Raw genomic sequence first — 18,403 nt, 5'->3', positions numbered from 1 at the left:
TGAAACAAAGAATTGTGTTGCTTTTCTTGTATAAGAACCAATTTAGATGTCAAACACTTCTTTGCATTTCCTTGCATATTTGCAAACATGACTTTTAGTATTATTTTTTTCACTTAAAGGAAAATAATTAATCACTTTACAGGTTAACAAAGAATACCTTCTTCAGTGAGCTGCACAGAAGAAAAATTAAGACCATGCATTTAGCAGATTTTTCAGACACAGAAAAGAGAAAACTGAATACACACACACAAATCCTGTCTCAAGTCCTGGCATGAAGACCACAACCTGGGCATCTCCAGCACAACGCCCATGTGCGAGGTGGAGAGCACTCTACTCACCCGTCTGGCTGAGCTGCGATGTGCTTCTGCTTCTTCGAGAGACGATGGCAACCACCTTGGCACTCAGGCTGGATCTCCGCTTCTTTCCGCCTGCCCCAACGGTCCCCACAGCTGTGTCAGACTGGCTGCCGTCATTATGCTCCAGTGTGTACATCTCTCCACTTACACTGGTGCTCTTGATGATGGCTCTTCCTGAAGTCCCCATCCGTCTGCCTTGCATTTTGGGGGTAAATGAACTATATTTACAAAGTAAAAACATATATGCATCCATAAATTACAGGTCAGCATAACTGAAACTATAAAACTAAGTTTTTTTTTTGAAGTAATCCAGATACATCTTTTTTTTATTTTCAGGTGAAAGAGCCAGCTGAGTGGTAGCCCTACTATGTCAGTTTTAAGATGACATCACTTTTCTTTCTTTAAATATTCCTTTTATGTGCATGTGTGAGGGCTAGAGAAGACCTGTGTGTGCATCAGGAGCCCATGGGAGTCAGAAGAGGGCATCAGATGCTCTGGAACTAGATGTTACAGATGGCTGTTAGCTGTCATATGAATGCTGGGAATTGAATCTGGTCCGGTCCTTGACAAGAGCAGTAAGAGCTCATAACTGCGGAACCACGTCTGTCTACAGTCCCAATACTTCTCTTAAGATGATTGCAGGGCACAGATTAAGCTATGACATTTAAACACAGAAGTAGCTATGGCATGTCTCCTTCCTTCCTTCCTTCCTTCCTTCCTTCCTTCCTTCCTTCCTTCCTTCCTTCCTTCCTTCCTTCCTCTTTCTCTCCCTCCCTTTCTCCCTTCCTTCCTTCTACCTTTTCTTTTTCTTTTTCAGACAAGGTCTTACTTTGTAGCCCATGCTTTTCTAGAACTTGCTAAGTACACCAAGCTGGCCTCAAATTCACAAAGAGCCAACTGACTCTGCCTCCCGAGTGCTGGGATTAAAGCTGTGGACCATTCACCACAGTGCCTGACTCAAAGTAATAGACTTTTAAACACAGGAAAGAGAAATATCTCCAGTGCTGTCTCTAGGAAAGAGTAAACAACCCATAATATTCTAAATCTTTTGGGTTCTAACAATGTGATGTGACAAAGACCAACTTGGCCATCACATATTAGTCCTTTCATTTTTTCCTTCTTATTTTGCAATACAAAGTCCACATTAGAAGTAACACGGGATAGTTAACATAAATACCTACATTTTATGTTAATAATAACAAATCCTAGTCTTTCTATGAAGCTTTGTAACTTATTTGTGTATATCTACATGATGTCATTTAAATTATAGGGAAACTATCAAAATATGCCTTCAGGAAGATGGAAGGGAGTGACCAGAAAGATCAGAAAGTCTGGGGCTTTCGAATTACTAATAACTGAGAATGACTTTTTTCCCCCAAGACAGAGTTTCTCTGTAGCTTTGGAGCCTGTCTAGAACTAGCTCTTGTAGACCAGGTTGGCCTTGAACTCACAGAGATCCGCCTGCCTCTGCCTCCCTAGTGATGGGATTAAAGTCATGTAGCACCACTGCCCACGAAACTGTCTTTTGATATGAACTGTTTGAAATATTTAAGCTTTAGCTGCACTACTTTCACAGGACAACATCAGAATTAAGCAATATGAAGACATTTTGAGGTATTGGGGTCAATCTCAGGACCTCAGACATGCTAGACCACTGAATTATTCTCACCCCCAATCAGCAATGACGTAATTATCTCCAGTTTTGTTCCAAACAAAATTTTTAAAGTTTTAAACCATTTGCAGATTTCTACTTTTGTACCTTGTTTTTCAAAACATTGATGAGGTGAGAACTACTTGTGCATGGTCAAAAGTTGACTTGTATGTGGTCTATAATAGTAACTCTAACTGAAACAGCAAGTGCAGGGCTGACATGTGTCTGTGCAAGGTCCTCTGTGTATATATTGCAGCTTTTAGCATAGTATTTTTATGGGACCCCTGACTCTGAGAATAAGTGGGTCTTTGATTCTTGTGCCTGCTGTTGGAACTTTTCTCCTTCTGTTGGGCTGCTTTGTCCAACATTGATATGATAGTTTCTGCTTCATCTTGTTATTTTATTATGTTTTGTTGTTATCTCTTAGAAGTCTGCTCTTTTCTCATGAGAGACAGTGAGTGAATCCAGAGGGGAGGGGTTGTGGGGTAGGAATTGGGAAGAGTAGAGGCAAAGGAAACTATAATCAGAATATATTGCATGAGAGAAGAATCTATTTGCAATAAAGAAAAAAATATTGAATGAAAAAATAACAACAACAGCAATAATTAATCTTCTAATAAATGTTACCATGGTGCCCTCATTAATTTATTTGAATGGATTATAATTCTATATCCTCTTTAGGCATACTCTTGCTATCTCCATTTCCTATTATCCTGTCTTTGACTTGCCCAATTCTGTGGTGGATCGATATAAAGTGTCAGCTTGTTCAAGTTCTTGATCATAAATTATGCACCTTAAACTTATTACTAAGAAATCAACAGCATTGCATCTACCATTGTTCATGTGTGTGTTCATTAATATGCATATGCATGTGTGTGTCCATTTGTGCATCAGTATGTATCATGTGTGCACATGTGTATGTTTATGTGTGTATACATATAGGTTTTCAGGTGTGTATATATGTATGAATATATAAGTGTGTGCATGTGTTCATGTGCATGTATGAGTGTGTGTTTATGTGTATGTGTGTGCATGTGTATGGAGTCAACCTTACATTTACTGTTTTAGGAGCTCTCTACTCAGCTTTCTGAGAGGGTCTCTCCTTGGAGTCTGAGGCTCACCAATTAGCCTAAGCTGGTTGGCCAGAGAGCTCAGGAGATTTGCCTGACTAGGCCTCCCAAATTGTGGGATTTAAAAGATGCCTTGCTGGGTTCCTATGCAGGTGATGAGAATCAACATCAGTTCCTCATGTTTGTGTGTCAGCCACTTCATCAGCTGAACCACCTTCCTAATCACTCACTAGTTTTTAGTTTAGTTTGTTTGTTTTTAAATACATTATATCCAGTGGTTTGTCAAGTCTCTCTTTAATTATTTTCAGTTCTGTAGAAAGTGTATGCAAATAATTATAGTAAGGAATGAACATGTATGTGATTTCTCTTTATTATATCCAAAAATGGAATTCTATTACTGCTATCAACTTATCTTTTAAAAAATATAATTTCATTACTCCTTGGCCTTTTGGCTAAGATCAACTACAAAATGTCATTTCACCATCAGAAGTACTGTGAAACTCAAAGCATCTTCCCTTAAGCCAGAGAGAAGTTAAAAGTTAAGTCAAATGCCTCTAACCATATTCATATTGTGAAATATATTTAGGATAAGCTGGGAGGGTTCAAAACTTTTTATGAATATTTTATTATAGCAATGAAATATTTCACCATGCTGACAAATGTTTTTGGAATAGCAAAAATTTGGGTAGCAATGGTACCATTTGATAGGTCTACATTTTTAAGTTACTGTAAATAATTCTATAAAAAAATTTAAATTATTTCTCCTTGAAATCTGAAGTATTTGCTTAGATGCTTACAGTAATTTTTATATAAAAATGTCTATATCTCTCTAAAAGTCTTAGCACACCTGTGCTGTTCCATGAGAGAGGTCAGGCATTTTCAGTTCTACTGATCTACCAACATAATCAGTCAGATTCATGAATACAAGTTTAGGGTATTAATAGAAATATGCTTTCTACAACACACAGCCTCACTTCTTAAATTCATTACTTCTGCTTTTATAGATCTCCACAAAATGATGGTAAGCCCCTATTACTGAAGACAACGATTACAAAAGTCATTGACCGTGGAGAAGTCTAGCTGGTGTGTACCTAGAGCCTTCACCCTACTGACTCGTGGTCATGTGACTGGAGGCTACTCTGCACTTTACCAAAGGAGAAAGTTACATGATCCCAGCAACAAGCCCTTTGGTGTACAATGGTGACCTTCAAGATGCACTAGTTCAACAGTGGCAAAAAAACTTGTGGGAGTAACCAATACCTGATCCAATTTATAGCCCACTCCATGAGACAATTAATTCCCCAACATACTCAGTTGACCAAGAACCTGAGGCTATTATAGACAGGGACATATGGGAAAATCAAATACTATTATTCTGCTCAAAGAACATAGAAATAAAATTATTCCTAGGGACATTCTGCCAAATTCAGATCAATGTCATACTCAAAGAGACGTTTTCTTGCCTTAGATGAGAACTAAGAAGAACACCCACAATGAACAATGGGCAGAGAGTCTGAGACCGTGGAACGCTCAGAACTTGTAAAACTTGATCTCATTCAAAGGGCTGAGAAGTGATGCATTATTTCCTTAATGAAAGTTGAGAGCAATAATAGAATTCCATTTTATGGACATAATAAGGTGAATGCATATACATATTGATTTAATTGACTGAGTTCATTGAATTGAAAATGTATTTTCAATTAAGAAGCTGGGATGTCTTCCACAAATCACTCTCCTCAGGCCTCAGGGAACCCTGTAAGAAGAGGAGGCAGAAAGAGGGTATTGGGTCAACAAGGTCATAGAAACACAGAAGGACACATATGAACTCATAGAGACCATGGTAGCAAGCATAGGAGATGCATAGGACTGGGCCAGATAGGGTCCCAGTGCTGAGAGGTGGAGTGGACAAAGCTCCCCTCCTGTCCCTAACACAGAAGTTAACTTTGATTGAAAAACGACTTCAAGGGAATCTCACTGGGCATACAAACCACTGTTAAGGGCAGGCTCCATGCCTACCAATAGATGAACAACACAAAAGGAACTCAATGACATTTTTGGAGGTTGTTTTATAATGGTTTGTTAGGGTTCTTCCCCCTTTACAGGTCCTTTGTGTATATATTATGGTTTTGTTATTGTGTTTATATAAGGACATATGTTTGTGAAAATGTGTGTATCTCTGCATCTATGTGAGTTTATTGTGCTTTTTCTTAAGTTCATTATTTTTTTTCTTCCAGAAGTCCTCTATACCTCTTCCTCATCTTTTGTCATTTTACAAACCGAAAATTTGTGTTAGGTTGGTTATTACTTTGCAAGAACTGGCTAGCAAAGTCACCACTGTAACACATAAAGTCAGGTTCTTATTGACCTAGAGCACAGTATCCAGATTTGAACTGATATCAGCAATCATTCTCTCACTCCAGGCATCCTCTTTATTTTCTGCAATGATTGTATACACATGAGTGCATGTCTGCCTGCGTGTGTAATTACACAAGTTTCTGAGATCATCCTTAATGCCTGCTGCCGTTCTGTTCTTTTTCTCTTTGACAAGCTAATGAAAGCACTGGTATTTTCATCCGCTTTTCCTTATCTGAAATCCTCATCTTGAAAATTTGTTTTAAAAGTCACTAACCACACATCAGAGGACTGATCTCCAAAATATACAAAGAACACAAGACATTGGTCATCAAAAGAACAAATAAATCCAATAAGAAAATGGGGTACAGACCTAAACAGAGAATTCTCAACAGAGGAATCTAAAATGGCTGAAAAAAAATACTCAACATCCTTAGTCATCAGAAAAATGCAAATCAAAACAACTCTGAGATTCCATCGTACACCTGTAAGAATGGCCAAGATCAAAAACACTGATAACAACTTATTCTGGAGAGGATGTGGGGTAAAGAGAACACTTCTGCATTGCTGGTGGGGATGCAAGCTGGAACAAGCCCTTTGGATGTCAGTGTGGCGATTTCTCAGAAAATTAGGAAACAGCCTTGCTCAAGACACAATAATTCTACTTTTGATATCCAAAGTATGCTCAACTGTGCAACAAGGACATGTGCTCAACTATGTTCATAGTAGCATTGTTTGTCATAGCCAGAACCTAAATGCCTCTCGACCAAAGAATGTATAAGGAAAATGTGGTACATTTACACAATAGAGTACTAAACAGGCAACAATGAGGACCCTAAAAGAGACATACATAGATCTAATCTACATGGGAAGTAGAAAAAGACAAGATCTCCTGAGTAAATGGGAGCATAGGTACCCTGAGAGAAGGTTGAAGGAGAGGGAAGAGTCAGGAGGGGCAGCAGAGGAAAATGTAGAGCTCAATAAAATTCAATTTTAAAAAGTGTGGAATCCCCATCAAAAATGTATAAATGTAATACTTGGGTAAATCAGCTGTGATGTCCAAGAAGGGCACATTGATGAGTTTGCTCACCCTAGCCTTGTCTTCCTTTAGTCTCCCCATCTAGTGCTGAGATTGAATAGAATCTTCTGTTTTCCTTTAACCAACTTTGACTTTCATTCCCACTTTGGCTTAAATTTGTTTTAATTTCTAGTTATTGGCTGGGGGTGCTCTAATTTTAGATTAGATTAGTAGTAACATTTCAATTTGTGGTGACAACAGTGTATCTATATATAGATGAGGAATTTTGGGTATCAGACAGCAAGGATATATTGATGGTTGGTTAGTAGATGATGGAAAATCAGGCTTGTTGACTTCCTGGTTGGTCTGTTTGTTTACATACTAGCAAAAAGTCACATCACTAAGAAAACCATCTTGTACACACTGAATAGAGAATATAAATATAAAGCATGATGTTGGGCTTTGGTATAACAGATATGTGACAAAAATGAAACTTTTTATTTTCATGAAAAATTATCTTTCATTTATGCGTGTTTGCCTGCAGGGTGTTATGCATTTTCATGCCTAGTGCTCTCAGAATACAGAAGAGGGCGTTGGGTCCCCTGGAACTGAACTTACAAATTATTTCCTGCTTACGTGGGTACTGGGAACCAAACCCAGGTCCTCTAGAAGAACAGCTAGTGCTCTTCACCAATGAGAAATAATTTTAATTGTTGATAAAATCGCTATACAATATATATGTCCTTGAGATACTATTCAAGCATATTAGAGAGCAAGGTGCCTTACATTTAACTGAGGTTGTTTTGTAATCTATACAAATTAATATCTATCTCTATAATTCCAACATAAAAATCTGAAGAGTCTGCATAGAGAAATTAGATAAAACTTCAAATGCTTTGAATATTTTAAAAGTAAAAATTCATTCTTGAGAAATTGCTGGCTCAGAAGAATTTCAATACAAGGATTGAAATCTGCAAAGTGGAGATGTCAAAATAGCTTAATGTTTTTAAAAAGTCCAGTTTATGAAACTATGTCTAGATTTCAGATCACATCAAGAGGATAGTTAAAAATCAAAATGGGCATCAGGAAGTACTTATGAGAATCTGGAGAATCTTTTAAATTTAACACTGATAGTGGGAATGTTCAACGATAATAGTACTTTGGAAACAATGCTTTGTCATTTAGTTGTATTTGGAATTTCATATAAATTAAAAAATCCACTTAAAAGTTAAACAAAGTTACCATAAGACCCAGTAATTTCATTCTCAGAAATCCACTAAAGATAAATGAAAATGTATTCACACGAAGTCATACATGAGTATATAAGAAATATTAGAAAGAAAACAAAAAAACCTCAAGTAGAAACAACTCAAATGACAATGACCACCATCTGAAGGAAAATTTAAATGAGGTGTACTCACAACAGTGTATTGTAACTACAAAAAAGTATGAAATACTGACTGATGTTAAAATACAAAAAATTCAAAAGCATCCTATATGGAAGAAACTAGGGAAAATGACCATGCATTGCAAAAATTCATCTCTGTAAAATAGATACATGTGAAATTCATAAAGAAAGGCATCATATCACTGGTTTTACATAATGGAAGAAGATTTGGTAAACCATTGGTATTGTATGAATTTACTTGGGATATAATAGAAATACTATCAGACAGGAGGATTGCTTGTCTATCTTTGTGAATGCACTCCAAATACTGATGTACACTTTCAGAATGAATTTCATAACACCTCAATTTAAAATAAACAGCCTTGTATCTTTCCTAAATTTTGCTAGTGGGCATATACGTATATAATGTTATTTTAGAAATTTAGAAGATTTTTTTTCTGAAATTCCTTTCTAAGCATTTATACAGTAGCTTTATTTACTAAATCAATTAGTATTTATTCCAAAAATGTTTCAGAATTATGGAAAATGAGAATCTAATTTGTGCTTTCAGTGTGGTAAAAAATAAAACCCTTTGATAATCAGTAGAACACAAATAAGTAAGCATATACAGAACCAACAGCGAGAAAGCCATCACAGGGAACTGGCCTATTCCTCCTGTGGCTGATGGACTTAGAACCATGGGCAGGAACAAGGACAGCCTGGAACGTATCAGAGTCTTTAGATCTTCATTAAGAGAAGCTCATTGTGATAATGCTTTACTCCTACTGTAAGACAATGTGCATATGAACACATGTATATATGTGTGCATATAGATGAGATTTGGCATGCTATAAGTAAACATAAAATGACAAGACTAGTATAAAATCTGTACACATTTAATCAAATGGAAAATGTCATTAGTATTGACAGGATGATTTTATGTAATTTTTAGGAAAATAGTGTTATGAATTAAACTCTAGGATACCATCCATAGTTTTATGGATCATTAAATTTATAAAAGAAATAACAATGAATGTACAATTGAAAGAACAACTCCAAACATTAAATTTTAAGATAAACAAAAGTACAAGTGTAACATCCTAAACTCACTGTCCATAATGTAAGTGAGAACCATTTTGTTCCCTAGAGAAAAAAAGACTAATGGGCCACATAAGAAAATCTAATGTATAACTTTACATGACAGATTTTTGCTGCATTCTTCCAGTGTAAGGAGGCTGGTGCAAACATTTGTGACAGATTAAAAAAAAGGGAACCAAAATCTCCTCTCAGAAGCTATGATGCTTTAAGACACATAATGAAGAAAAAATAGTTCTGTTTGTAAGTTTGCAGCATGTTTAGAATAAAGGTCATATAGAACATATAGGAAATACCTAAATTAAACCATAATTCTGTAAGAAAGAAAAAATGAATAACAGATATCTAATCTATAGAAGTAACATTTACACATGAAACTTCTCTTACATCTCTCCAAAGGATTACAGAAATATGAATCAATGAAAGACCAAAGTTCATTGTGACTTCATAATAAAATACAGAGAGCAGTTAACACAAGGCATAATAAACAGTTAAATTTGTCCTAGACATATGTCCACAATACTGTTTACAATGTTGTTAAAATTCAATAAGTAAAATTATCTAAGTCCTACATTATATTTATAAAGCCTCTATATCCTTAATCATATACGGGAGATAGGACCTGCTGATCAATATCCAGATGCCACACCCAGGCATCTGACTGATAAATTCCAGAAGATACAACATGTGGAAAGATGCTTGATAAGCCACACATATCAACGTGCCTCCTTAAAGTTTCTGAGAAAGTCGGTTCAGAATAGTAACTGGGGGATGTACTCAGATCAGTTTAGATTCAAGCCTTTCAAATAGACCACTCTTCAGACACAATGGCCTTTTAGTATCCATTTATCTCACCTTCATACATATTCACATATATGTTGATAACAGAGAGGTATAAGACATCTTCAGAGCTATAGTCTTTCACTCTGTTTATTAGGTTGTTCCTAAATCTTATATTCATTTCTAGGCATTTTATATTACATAGTATTATATGTAGTGATGCAATATGAAATCTATCCCCCCAATGTTTGCTACTAGCATATGAAAATACAACTCCTTTTTGTATATTGACCTTGGCCAATGACTTTGCTAAAACTGACATATTAATTATACCAGTTGATTCTCCTGATTCTCTTGCATTTTCTGCATTTATAAACATAGAAACAAAGAGTTCTAATTGACTTCCAATCTCCACAGCTTTTGTTTATTCCTTGTCTATATATGACAATGGCTAGGGGAGTCTGAATACTGTTGTGCAGTAGTGGTGTGCGTGGTTCCGGGGAGGAACTGCTCCATGCTGAACTTCTGGGTACTATTAGAATTATTTCACATTAACACTTAGACTCAGAGTAAGAAACACTATTTCCCAGTAGGTTAAGATGGTGTTTTTTATTTACTGGTTTTGAGACAAGGATTCACACTGCAAACCAGAATGAGCAAGATGTCACTATGTGAAGCCCAGGGCAGCCTTAAACTCTTGATATTTGTCCAATTTCAGCTTCCCAAGTGTTGAATTCTGGGATTATCAGTGTGATCCAAGTCTAGCTGTCAGATTTCACTTAATCACAAATGTGTGTTGAACTTGTATGTATACTTCTTTGATAACCATATTGATTAGGCAGGGGGTATCCACTGAGATGATCATTTGACTTCTTTCAACTTCATCGTGAATTACATGGAATGTTAATGCAATTTTGTATTTAGTGTTAATGTATTCTGTCCTTTATCTCTGGCTCTCTAGCCCTTCTCCCCATCTTTATCTAGATTAGCCAGATCTGTCTGATGGCACACACAGCCAATTTCCATAAAGAAAGGGAATCCATTCTACCTCCAACCACACAAAAGCTCTGACCTTTCAAATAGTCAGGGACATTGACTTTTGCTGCTCTTCCACCCTGAGGCATCTGTCCATTTGTGGCTTGCTCTGAATGAACATGTGCACATTTGTGTATGTGTGTGTGTGTGCATGTGTGTTCTAGGAAATATCAAAACAAAAGAACTCTGTAGCATCCACTCATACACAAGACCGTGAGAGAGACTTAGCTGCACTCTTCTCTATTCTCCTGACTGGATTTGTAAACATCATCAAGTATTTTTTATAATATTACTGGCATATATTTATTTATATACTGCCATCAAGTATTTTTTATAATATTAACAATATATATGTATATATCTCTATTATTAATTTTTCTCATCTCATGCTATGCATATTAATTATTTGTATTTATGCCCCCCCTCTCTTTATAATTTTGTTTCTTTTGCAATGTTGGGAATTCACCCTAGGGTCTTATATGTGGTAGTCAAGCATTCTACCACTGGGCTATACCCCACTCCTAAGTATTTAGTTCTGTCACAATTACTGAGAAAACTGAAGGCATGAGGAAAGTCTACTACTGCCCATTAAGTTTCATATGTCCTCCTCATTTATTCTTCCACATCTCTTTTTGCTTAAAGTCAAAATTGTATTCCTTCACAGTTGTTTCACTCTTAGTACTTGGATCGTAGGTTTTCCTACTTTGATGATTAAAATATGCATTCTGACTTACTGAATTCTTCTTCACATGATACGTTTTACTTTTTTCAGAATTGTGCAAGCACTACACAGGAAGGAAACGCCATTACTCCCTACTCATAGCGATGGGAAGAAAAAGACTGAAGACACAAAGAATGTGGGACTAGAGTGCCCAGAATGCCCTCTGTCAAACCAGGGGGTGACCATCAGACACATTCCTGAGGTTGTCTTCTAACATTTACTTACTCACTCCCCTGCTCTCATACACATGAAAGTGCAATAGTTACACACACACACACACACACACACACACACACACACACACCAGGGAGGGGAGCATGGGTCTGACACTTTCTAAGACAGGATCTCTCACAGGAGGCCCGGAGAGCTTCTGGGATTTTCTTGCCTCAGCCTCACCAGAGCTAGGCTTGCAAATGTGTGACACCATGGCCAGCTTGTTGTTGTTGTTGTGTTTGTTTTTAAAGACTGGCTCTCCCTTTTTAGACTGGGCTTGTCTGGAACTAAAACTCGCTATGTAGTTGAGGCTGGGACTAAACGCATGTGTTGAAAGAGCAGAACAAACTCCATTTTGAGAAAGAACTCCATTTTAGATAGGACCTAACTCTCTCTCTGTGTGTGTGTGTGTGTGTGAATGCAGACCAGCAACGTCATAAACATTCCCAAGAAACTGTGCCAGCCCTGGTCAAAGTGATCTGCTAGGGTGTCCAAACATCTGTTTACATCTACTTACTTCAAATTTCCTTGTAGGTGTCTGATTAATCACTGTTTTGAAATTCCCCTATACCCCAACTAACGAATTCAAAAGTTGTATACTTTTACCAACTCCTAAATTGCCAAGGCTTGTGCCACTCCGCTTGCAGCTTTGCCCTTTAAAAACCCATTATCCTGAGAGCTCATGGCCATTCTCCTCCACCTGCTGTGTCGGAGTGATGGATTACAGTTCCCATTAGCTAATTTGTAATCCATAAACCCCAGTGTGTTTGCATCAGATACCAGCTAGTGATGGCCTTGTTTGGGGTCCCATGACATAGGCATAACAGTATCACCATGTCCTTTTCAATACCCAGAGTTTAACAAAGGTGATGTTGTTTGAACTCAGCTCCTCTTGCTTGGAAGACAAGAACGTTAGGACTGTGTTGCCCCAGTTTCGAACTCTTCTTAGTTTCCTAGAGAAACACAGGCATTATCTCAGCCTGTCTGTCTTTGTGGGCCTGAGTTCAATCTGTCTCCAGAGCACACAGCAGGGCTCGGAGCCTCCACTTGCACTTCTGCTTTTCAGAGACTGCATCTGTTTGGTTTATGGAAAACATTCCTTCCGCATGACTAACTCACTAGCCAGAGGAAATCAAAGGCAAACTCTGAAACGCTTCACTTGCCAGCTCCCGCTTTCTCTATCAGTTGCTGAACTGAACAGCCATTTCTTCAGCCCCATAACACCAGGGCTCTCTGCTCAGGTGCTATTTCCCATGCTCCCACACTGAAAAGCACCCTCAGACCAAAGTGGGGTTCACGTGGCACTTATCTTGTGTTTCCCTTCTCTTCCAGTGTTTGGAGAATCTCAAATTACTATTTTGTTGCTTACAAATTCTGCCAGATTTTCTTCTTTGCTCTGGTTTAGTGTTTACAGTTTTGAGTACTCTGCCTCAAATTGTGTTGTCATCCCTGGGGTAGACTGGGCCATACATTACACTGCTCATTTTTAATAAGGGCAGAATTATTAGACCAGCTGCATTTTTCATGAAATATTTCAGATCCTAAGTAGTGAAAACATATATTGTACAGTCAGGCTCTAGCAATAACTGTCTTCCTTCCTTCCTTCTTTCCTTCCTTCCTTCCTTCCTTCCTTCCTTCCTTCCTTCCTTCCTTCCTTCCTTCCTTCCAGCTGCATTTTTCATGAAATATTCCAGATCCTAAGTAGTGAAAACATATATTGTACAGTCAGGCTCTAGCAATAGCTGTCTTCCTTCCTTCCTTCCTTCCTTCCTTCCTTCCTTCCTTCCTTCCTTCCTTCCTTCCTTCCTTCCTTCTTGCTGCATTTTTCATGAAATATTCCAGATCCTAAGTAGTGAAAACATATTGTACAGTCAGGCTCTAGCAATAGCTGTCTCCCTTCCCCTTCTTCCCCTTCCCCTTCTTCCCCTTCCTTCCTTCCTTCCTTCCTTCCTTCCTTCCTTCCTTCCTTCCTTCCTTCCTTCCTTCCTGTCCTTTTGTTTGCCATGTTTTGCTTACTTTTCCAACCAAACTCTCCCACACAACCCTCCCCACCCCCTTTCACATTCATGGCCTCCTTTTTCAGCAATTGTTATTGAGTTGTTCTCACCAGGGTATCCTGATTCTGCACAGAATGTCAGACCTGCCCTGCTTCACTAGAGGGCAAATCTGTAACTATTACGGGTAAGGCATCGTTCCGAGGTTTGTTAGTGTCAGACACCAGCAAGATACTTTTGTTGGACTTTTCAGTTTTGAGATTCAATTTAGTGAATTGAATTTTATTTAACACCTGTTTAGACCATCCACTCCTGACATCTCTGCTCATTTTGATGTCAATTTGTCAAATTTGAAAGCTGATTTCTTTATTTTTTTAACTTAGTGATGTGGTTATTTTCAGTTTCATGTCAGATTAAGTTCTAAGTATTTTAATATAAAATTAGAGAGACCCAATAAAAATCAATCATTTTAACTTTACATCTGTAGTTGTAAGGTATATTTATGTAATTACAGACATTGATGACTTATTTGCACCTGTATTTCAAAAGCAACAACATGGACCCCATAAGGTGATAATTGCTTCTTACTAGGGAGAGATACAGAATAGTCTTAGAAAGTGATAGAACACAGTAGAGTGATAGAAACAGCAGCTAGGTATGGCAATAAGAATAGAAAAGAAAATACACATGACTCCGTAGAGCTCAGGATCATGTCAGCTTTGTTATGTCCTGGGATAGTCACTTTCAGTTATAATATCTGCATAGAAGTAGTCAACAAATGATGACTAAACTACTAAAAAATGAGGCACACGGAAATTGCTAATGAGTTAACACTCTCACTATCAGTTAGCGGCAGTTCCAAGATGAGCGCTGGAGATTAACGTCAGAATAGAAAGCAGACCGTGGGGAAGGCTGGCTGCCCTCATGCTGTCTCGTCATGGGACTTCTGATTACAAGGTCCTCTTTATTCAACCGTTACTATCTCATGTCTGCTATCCTCTCTGTACTGAACTCCCCTCTGTTCCACAATGACTTCCTCACTTGGATACGAGCTCCTTCTGTCCCCATCCCTCACATTACATCTTCTCATGACTCAGTTTCCCATCTCTGCTCTGCCATCTTTCCTTCCTTAGTGTTTTCCAGCCTCAGCTCCCTTCAGCTTCACCCTCTATGTTCTTGATGGTTAGTTTTTTAAACCCTAAGGTCCATTTCAGGATGCAATAGAGCTCTGCCCTGGCTGTTGTTTCCTTCTTGGGATAAATGCTCCTGAGAATGGATTCTTCTCATTCTGAGCAAGTATATGTTTTTCTAATTTATAATTTCTTTTTTTTAATATTAAAACTTTGTGTGCAACTGCTTTAAAATGGTGGAAACCGTGACACATCACATATGTACCCCTTTCTAGAAACTGTTTGGGAGATATTATGTAGGCTTACTTCATCTCCTTACATCTGGAAATGACAGGATGCAGCGAGGAGGAGGAGCTGAAGCATAGAGCTGAGCTCATGATAAATTCTGGTGTCTCCATTACCAAAGGCTCAAAAGAGAGCCAAACGCAAGCCTGCCATCAGATGAGGAAAATGTTCAAAGGTTGTTCTGGATTAGCAAGGTAAAATATGAAAGAATATGCACCTCAGGCTAAGGGTACTCTGTGCCACCATTTCTAGTGAGTGTTTTTTCAAGAAACATTCCAGAATGAAGATCTAAGAGGTATGAAAACTGACTGTCAGAAAATGAGGTGTCAGTATGATGTATTTAATAGGAAATAATATGAATTAATGAAAAAGAATCAATATAATAAAAACATGACATAACTTATTTAAGTAAGGAAGGTGCTCCTGAATCTAATGTGTAAGACAGCCCCATTGGACCCTCCTATGAGCACGTACAGGTGGTTATTGACTTTAAATTTGCTATTAACAAAATATTAAACACTAAATTACCCGCCAAAGCTGCAAAAATGGTATCATTAGCAGAATATTCAGGAATGGAAATGAAATAAAAATAACTTTATTAAAACTAACCATGAAAGTAGAAAAATTAAAATTTAAAAGGAGAAAATAAGATAGTAAATATAATTCTAAATCTTTCAGAAATGAAAATGTATGCTTTTCCCTAAACACCCCACAAAATAAACAAATAGATGGTAGAAAACTAAATGATGGGAAAGTCAAGATGTAGAGAAAGAGTAAAAGTTCACAAGATTAAACAAATATGTTTGATCACTGAAAGAATGCTGTAAATGTATGTATGAAAGTAATTCAGAAGTTGACAATGGAGCATTCTATATGCTAATGGCTCCAATTTCTCTCAAATCAATTTTCATATTTACTATAGATCACAAGGTGTCATTTAAAGCAGGGAATATACCTATTTTAAAATTAATATGTAGGGAAAAAGGCAACAAACAATTTTGATGCTACTGACAAAGACTAAGGATGAAGCCAGGAGATGTTCCCGTGATATTTGTCATACAGTTACAGCAAACTATGTTGATTATGATAATGGAACACTGGTGTAGAAATAGACATGAGACACAGGAAATGTTGGCAACACAATGGCTGGAGCATGGTGACGACCTGGCCAATCAGAGAGCTGCCACTGGAATCCTCAGATGCTGAGGCAAGTCACATGTATGGGGGCTGAGGTAGGGTGGGTGCCAAAGGAATGTAGCTAGCATGATCATAACTGATTTTTTTTATTAATTTTTATTGAGCTCTACATTTTTTTTTGCTCCCCTTCTTGCCTCTCCAATCCCCACTTCAACCCTCTCCAATGGTCCGCATACTCCCAATTTACTCAGGAGATCTTGTCTTTTTCTACTTCCCTTGTAGATTAGACCTCTCTTACTGTCCTCATTTATGTTTAAGGTCTTTGGGATTGTGGTTTGTAGGCATATTTTCTTTGCTTTATGTTTAAAAACCACCTATGAGTGAGTACATGTGATAATTGTTTTTCTGTGTCTGGGTTACCTCACTCAGAATAATGTTTTCTAGATTCATCCATTTTCCAGCAAAATTCCAGATGTTGTTATTCTTTTCTGCTGTGTAGTACTCCATTTTGTAAATGTACCACATTTTTGTTATCCATTTTTCGGTCGAGGGGCATTTAGGTTGTTTCCAGGTCCTGGCTATGACAAATAATGCTGCTATAAACATGGTGGAGCACATGTCCTTGTGGGATGTTGTATTTTGTTGAAAGCTTTTTCAGCATCTAATGAGATATTCATGTGGTTTTTATTTTTCAATTTGTTTACGTAGTGGATTATGTTGACAGATTTTCATATGTTGAACCATCTCTGCATCTCTGGGATGAAGCCGACTTGATCATGGTGGATTATGGTTTTGATGTGTTCTTGGATTCGATTTGCCATTATTTTATTTGTTATTTTTTGCATCAAGATCATAACTGATTTTTAAGCTTGTTGGCTGGTGTATGTATAGACATTTATTATTAATAATACCTTATATTTATTTTAACTACTATATTGTAAATTATCTTTTCAGGTGAAATGGAGGAAAATAATTTGCAGTTTGAGCTTATGTCTCTTACTCCTTCATTCTACAAATCACATGAGTTCAACAGGCTGCAATTCCTTTTATGTTTATTTTTTCAAATGATATTACTAACAATTACATCATAGCAATAGTGATCCTGCACATAATTTATCTGTTAGAATATCGAGTACAAGCAAGGTGACTCAAGTTTAATCCCCAACATCCGTATAGAAAGATGCATGAGATATAGTATACTTCTAATTCCAGTTTCAGGGACCCAGAGAGAAAAGGATCCTTGCACTTAGACGGCCAGCCAGAGTAAACAAACTTTGAGCCCTGGGTCTCTCTGACAAACCTTGTCTCAAAAACCAATGTGGGTAGCTCCCAAGGGAAACCTAAGGTTGATCCCTGCACTCCGCTTGCATGTGCACACACTAGTACATGAACAAGTGCATACGCACACACACACACACACACACACACTCTCTCTCTCTCGCCACATAGATTTTGTAGAAAAACATACTTAATAAAAATAATTTTAAGTCATGTGTATAGTAATGTAGACATTGTGGATTGAATCACAAATTATGAATATGATAGATGAAGAGTGTGATGTTTGTGAAGCAATGAGTCCAAATGAAAGAATAACAATGTAACCATTCTACATAACAGGTAAATAGCTACTAAATAAGAATTTTATTGCCAAGCAAATGAATATTCAATACTGATAATAATTCATGCCCGGATTCATTAAAATAATGAGCTACTAGTGCTATTCTGTACTGTAATCAGCAATGATCAAATATGAAAATATATACATTCACGTTCAAAGAACATGAACATTTCCTTAAATGCTACTTTCTTAACCATTTTTCTTTGCTTCAGTCACCACACAGATCAGCTATGTTAAAGATGTGCAAAGCTACATCAAACAACAAATAGCTAGCTTAAGGAAAACCGGACTTGTTACAAAAAATAACGCAGCTATGTGGAGGTAAAGTTCTACCAGTTTTGTGAAGGTATAAAATTCCTCTGTACCGTTATTTTCTATAAACTTAGATACAGTCTGTTGAGTTTTGTGTGTTTGAACACTTGGTCCCTAATTGGTGGGGTTGTCCTGGGAGGTTATTGAATCTGGACACAGTGGAGCCTTGCTGAAGGTGGGATTTGAGGTTTACAGCCAGGCCTTACATCTGTCCTTGTTCGTTTGCATTCATTCACTCATGCATGTATT

The 18,403-nt window shown here is 37.4% G+C and overlaps 1 protein-coding gene across 46 annotated transcripts in view; it reads right to left on the bottom strand.

The window, feature by feature from the left end:
- Positions 1-18,403, bottom strand: part of Rims1 (regulating synaptic membrane exocytosis 1) — a 468,726-nt gene that overhangs the window by 56,475 nt on the left and 393,848 nt on the right. For 25 of the 46 annotated variants that reach the window (XM_075980581.1, XM_075980589.1, XM_075980591.1 and 22 more), the window contains one exon: positions 339-574. The exons of 14 other annotated variants lie outside the window; for them this stretch is intronic. In XM_075980581.1, coding sequence (XP_075836696.1) covers positions 339-574 — 236 coding nt within the window. The remainder of the gene's footprint in view (positions 1-338; positions 575-18,403) is intronic. 7 more of the 46 variants (XM_075980583.1, XM_075980595.1, XM_075980597.1 and 4 more) reach the window with 1 other exon arrangement.

This window comes from Microtus pennsylvanicus, chromosome 7 (genome assembly GCF_037038515.1).
Source record: "Microtus pennsylvanicus isolate mMicPen1 chromosome 7, mMicPen1.hap1, whole genome shotgun sequence".
Lineage (NCBI taxonomy): Eukaryota > Metazoa > Chordata > Mammalia > Rodentia > Cricetidae > Microtus > Microtus pennsylvanicus.
This window is presented reverse-complemented; position numbering and strand designations above follow the sequence as displayed.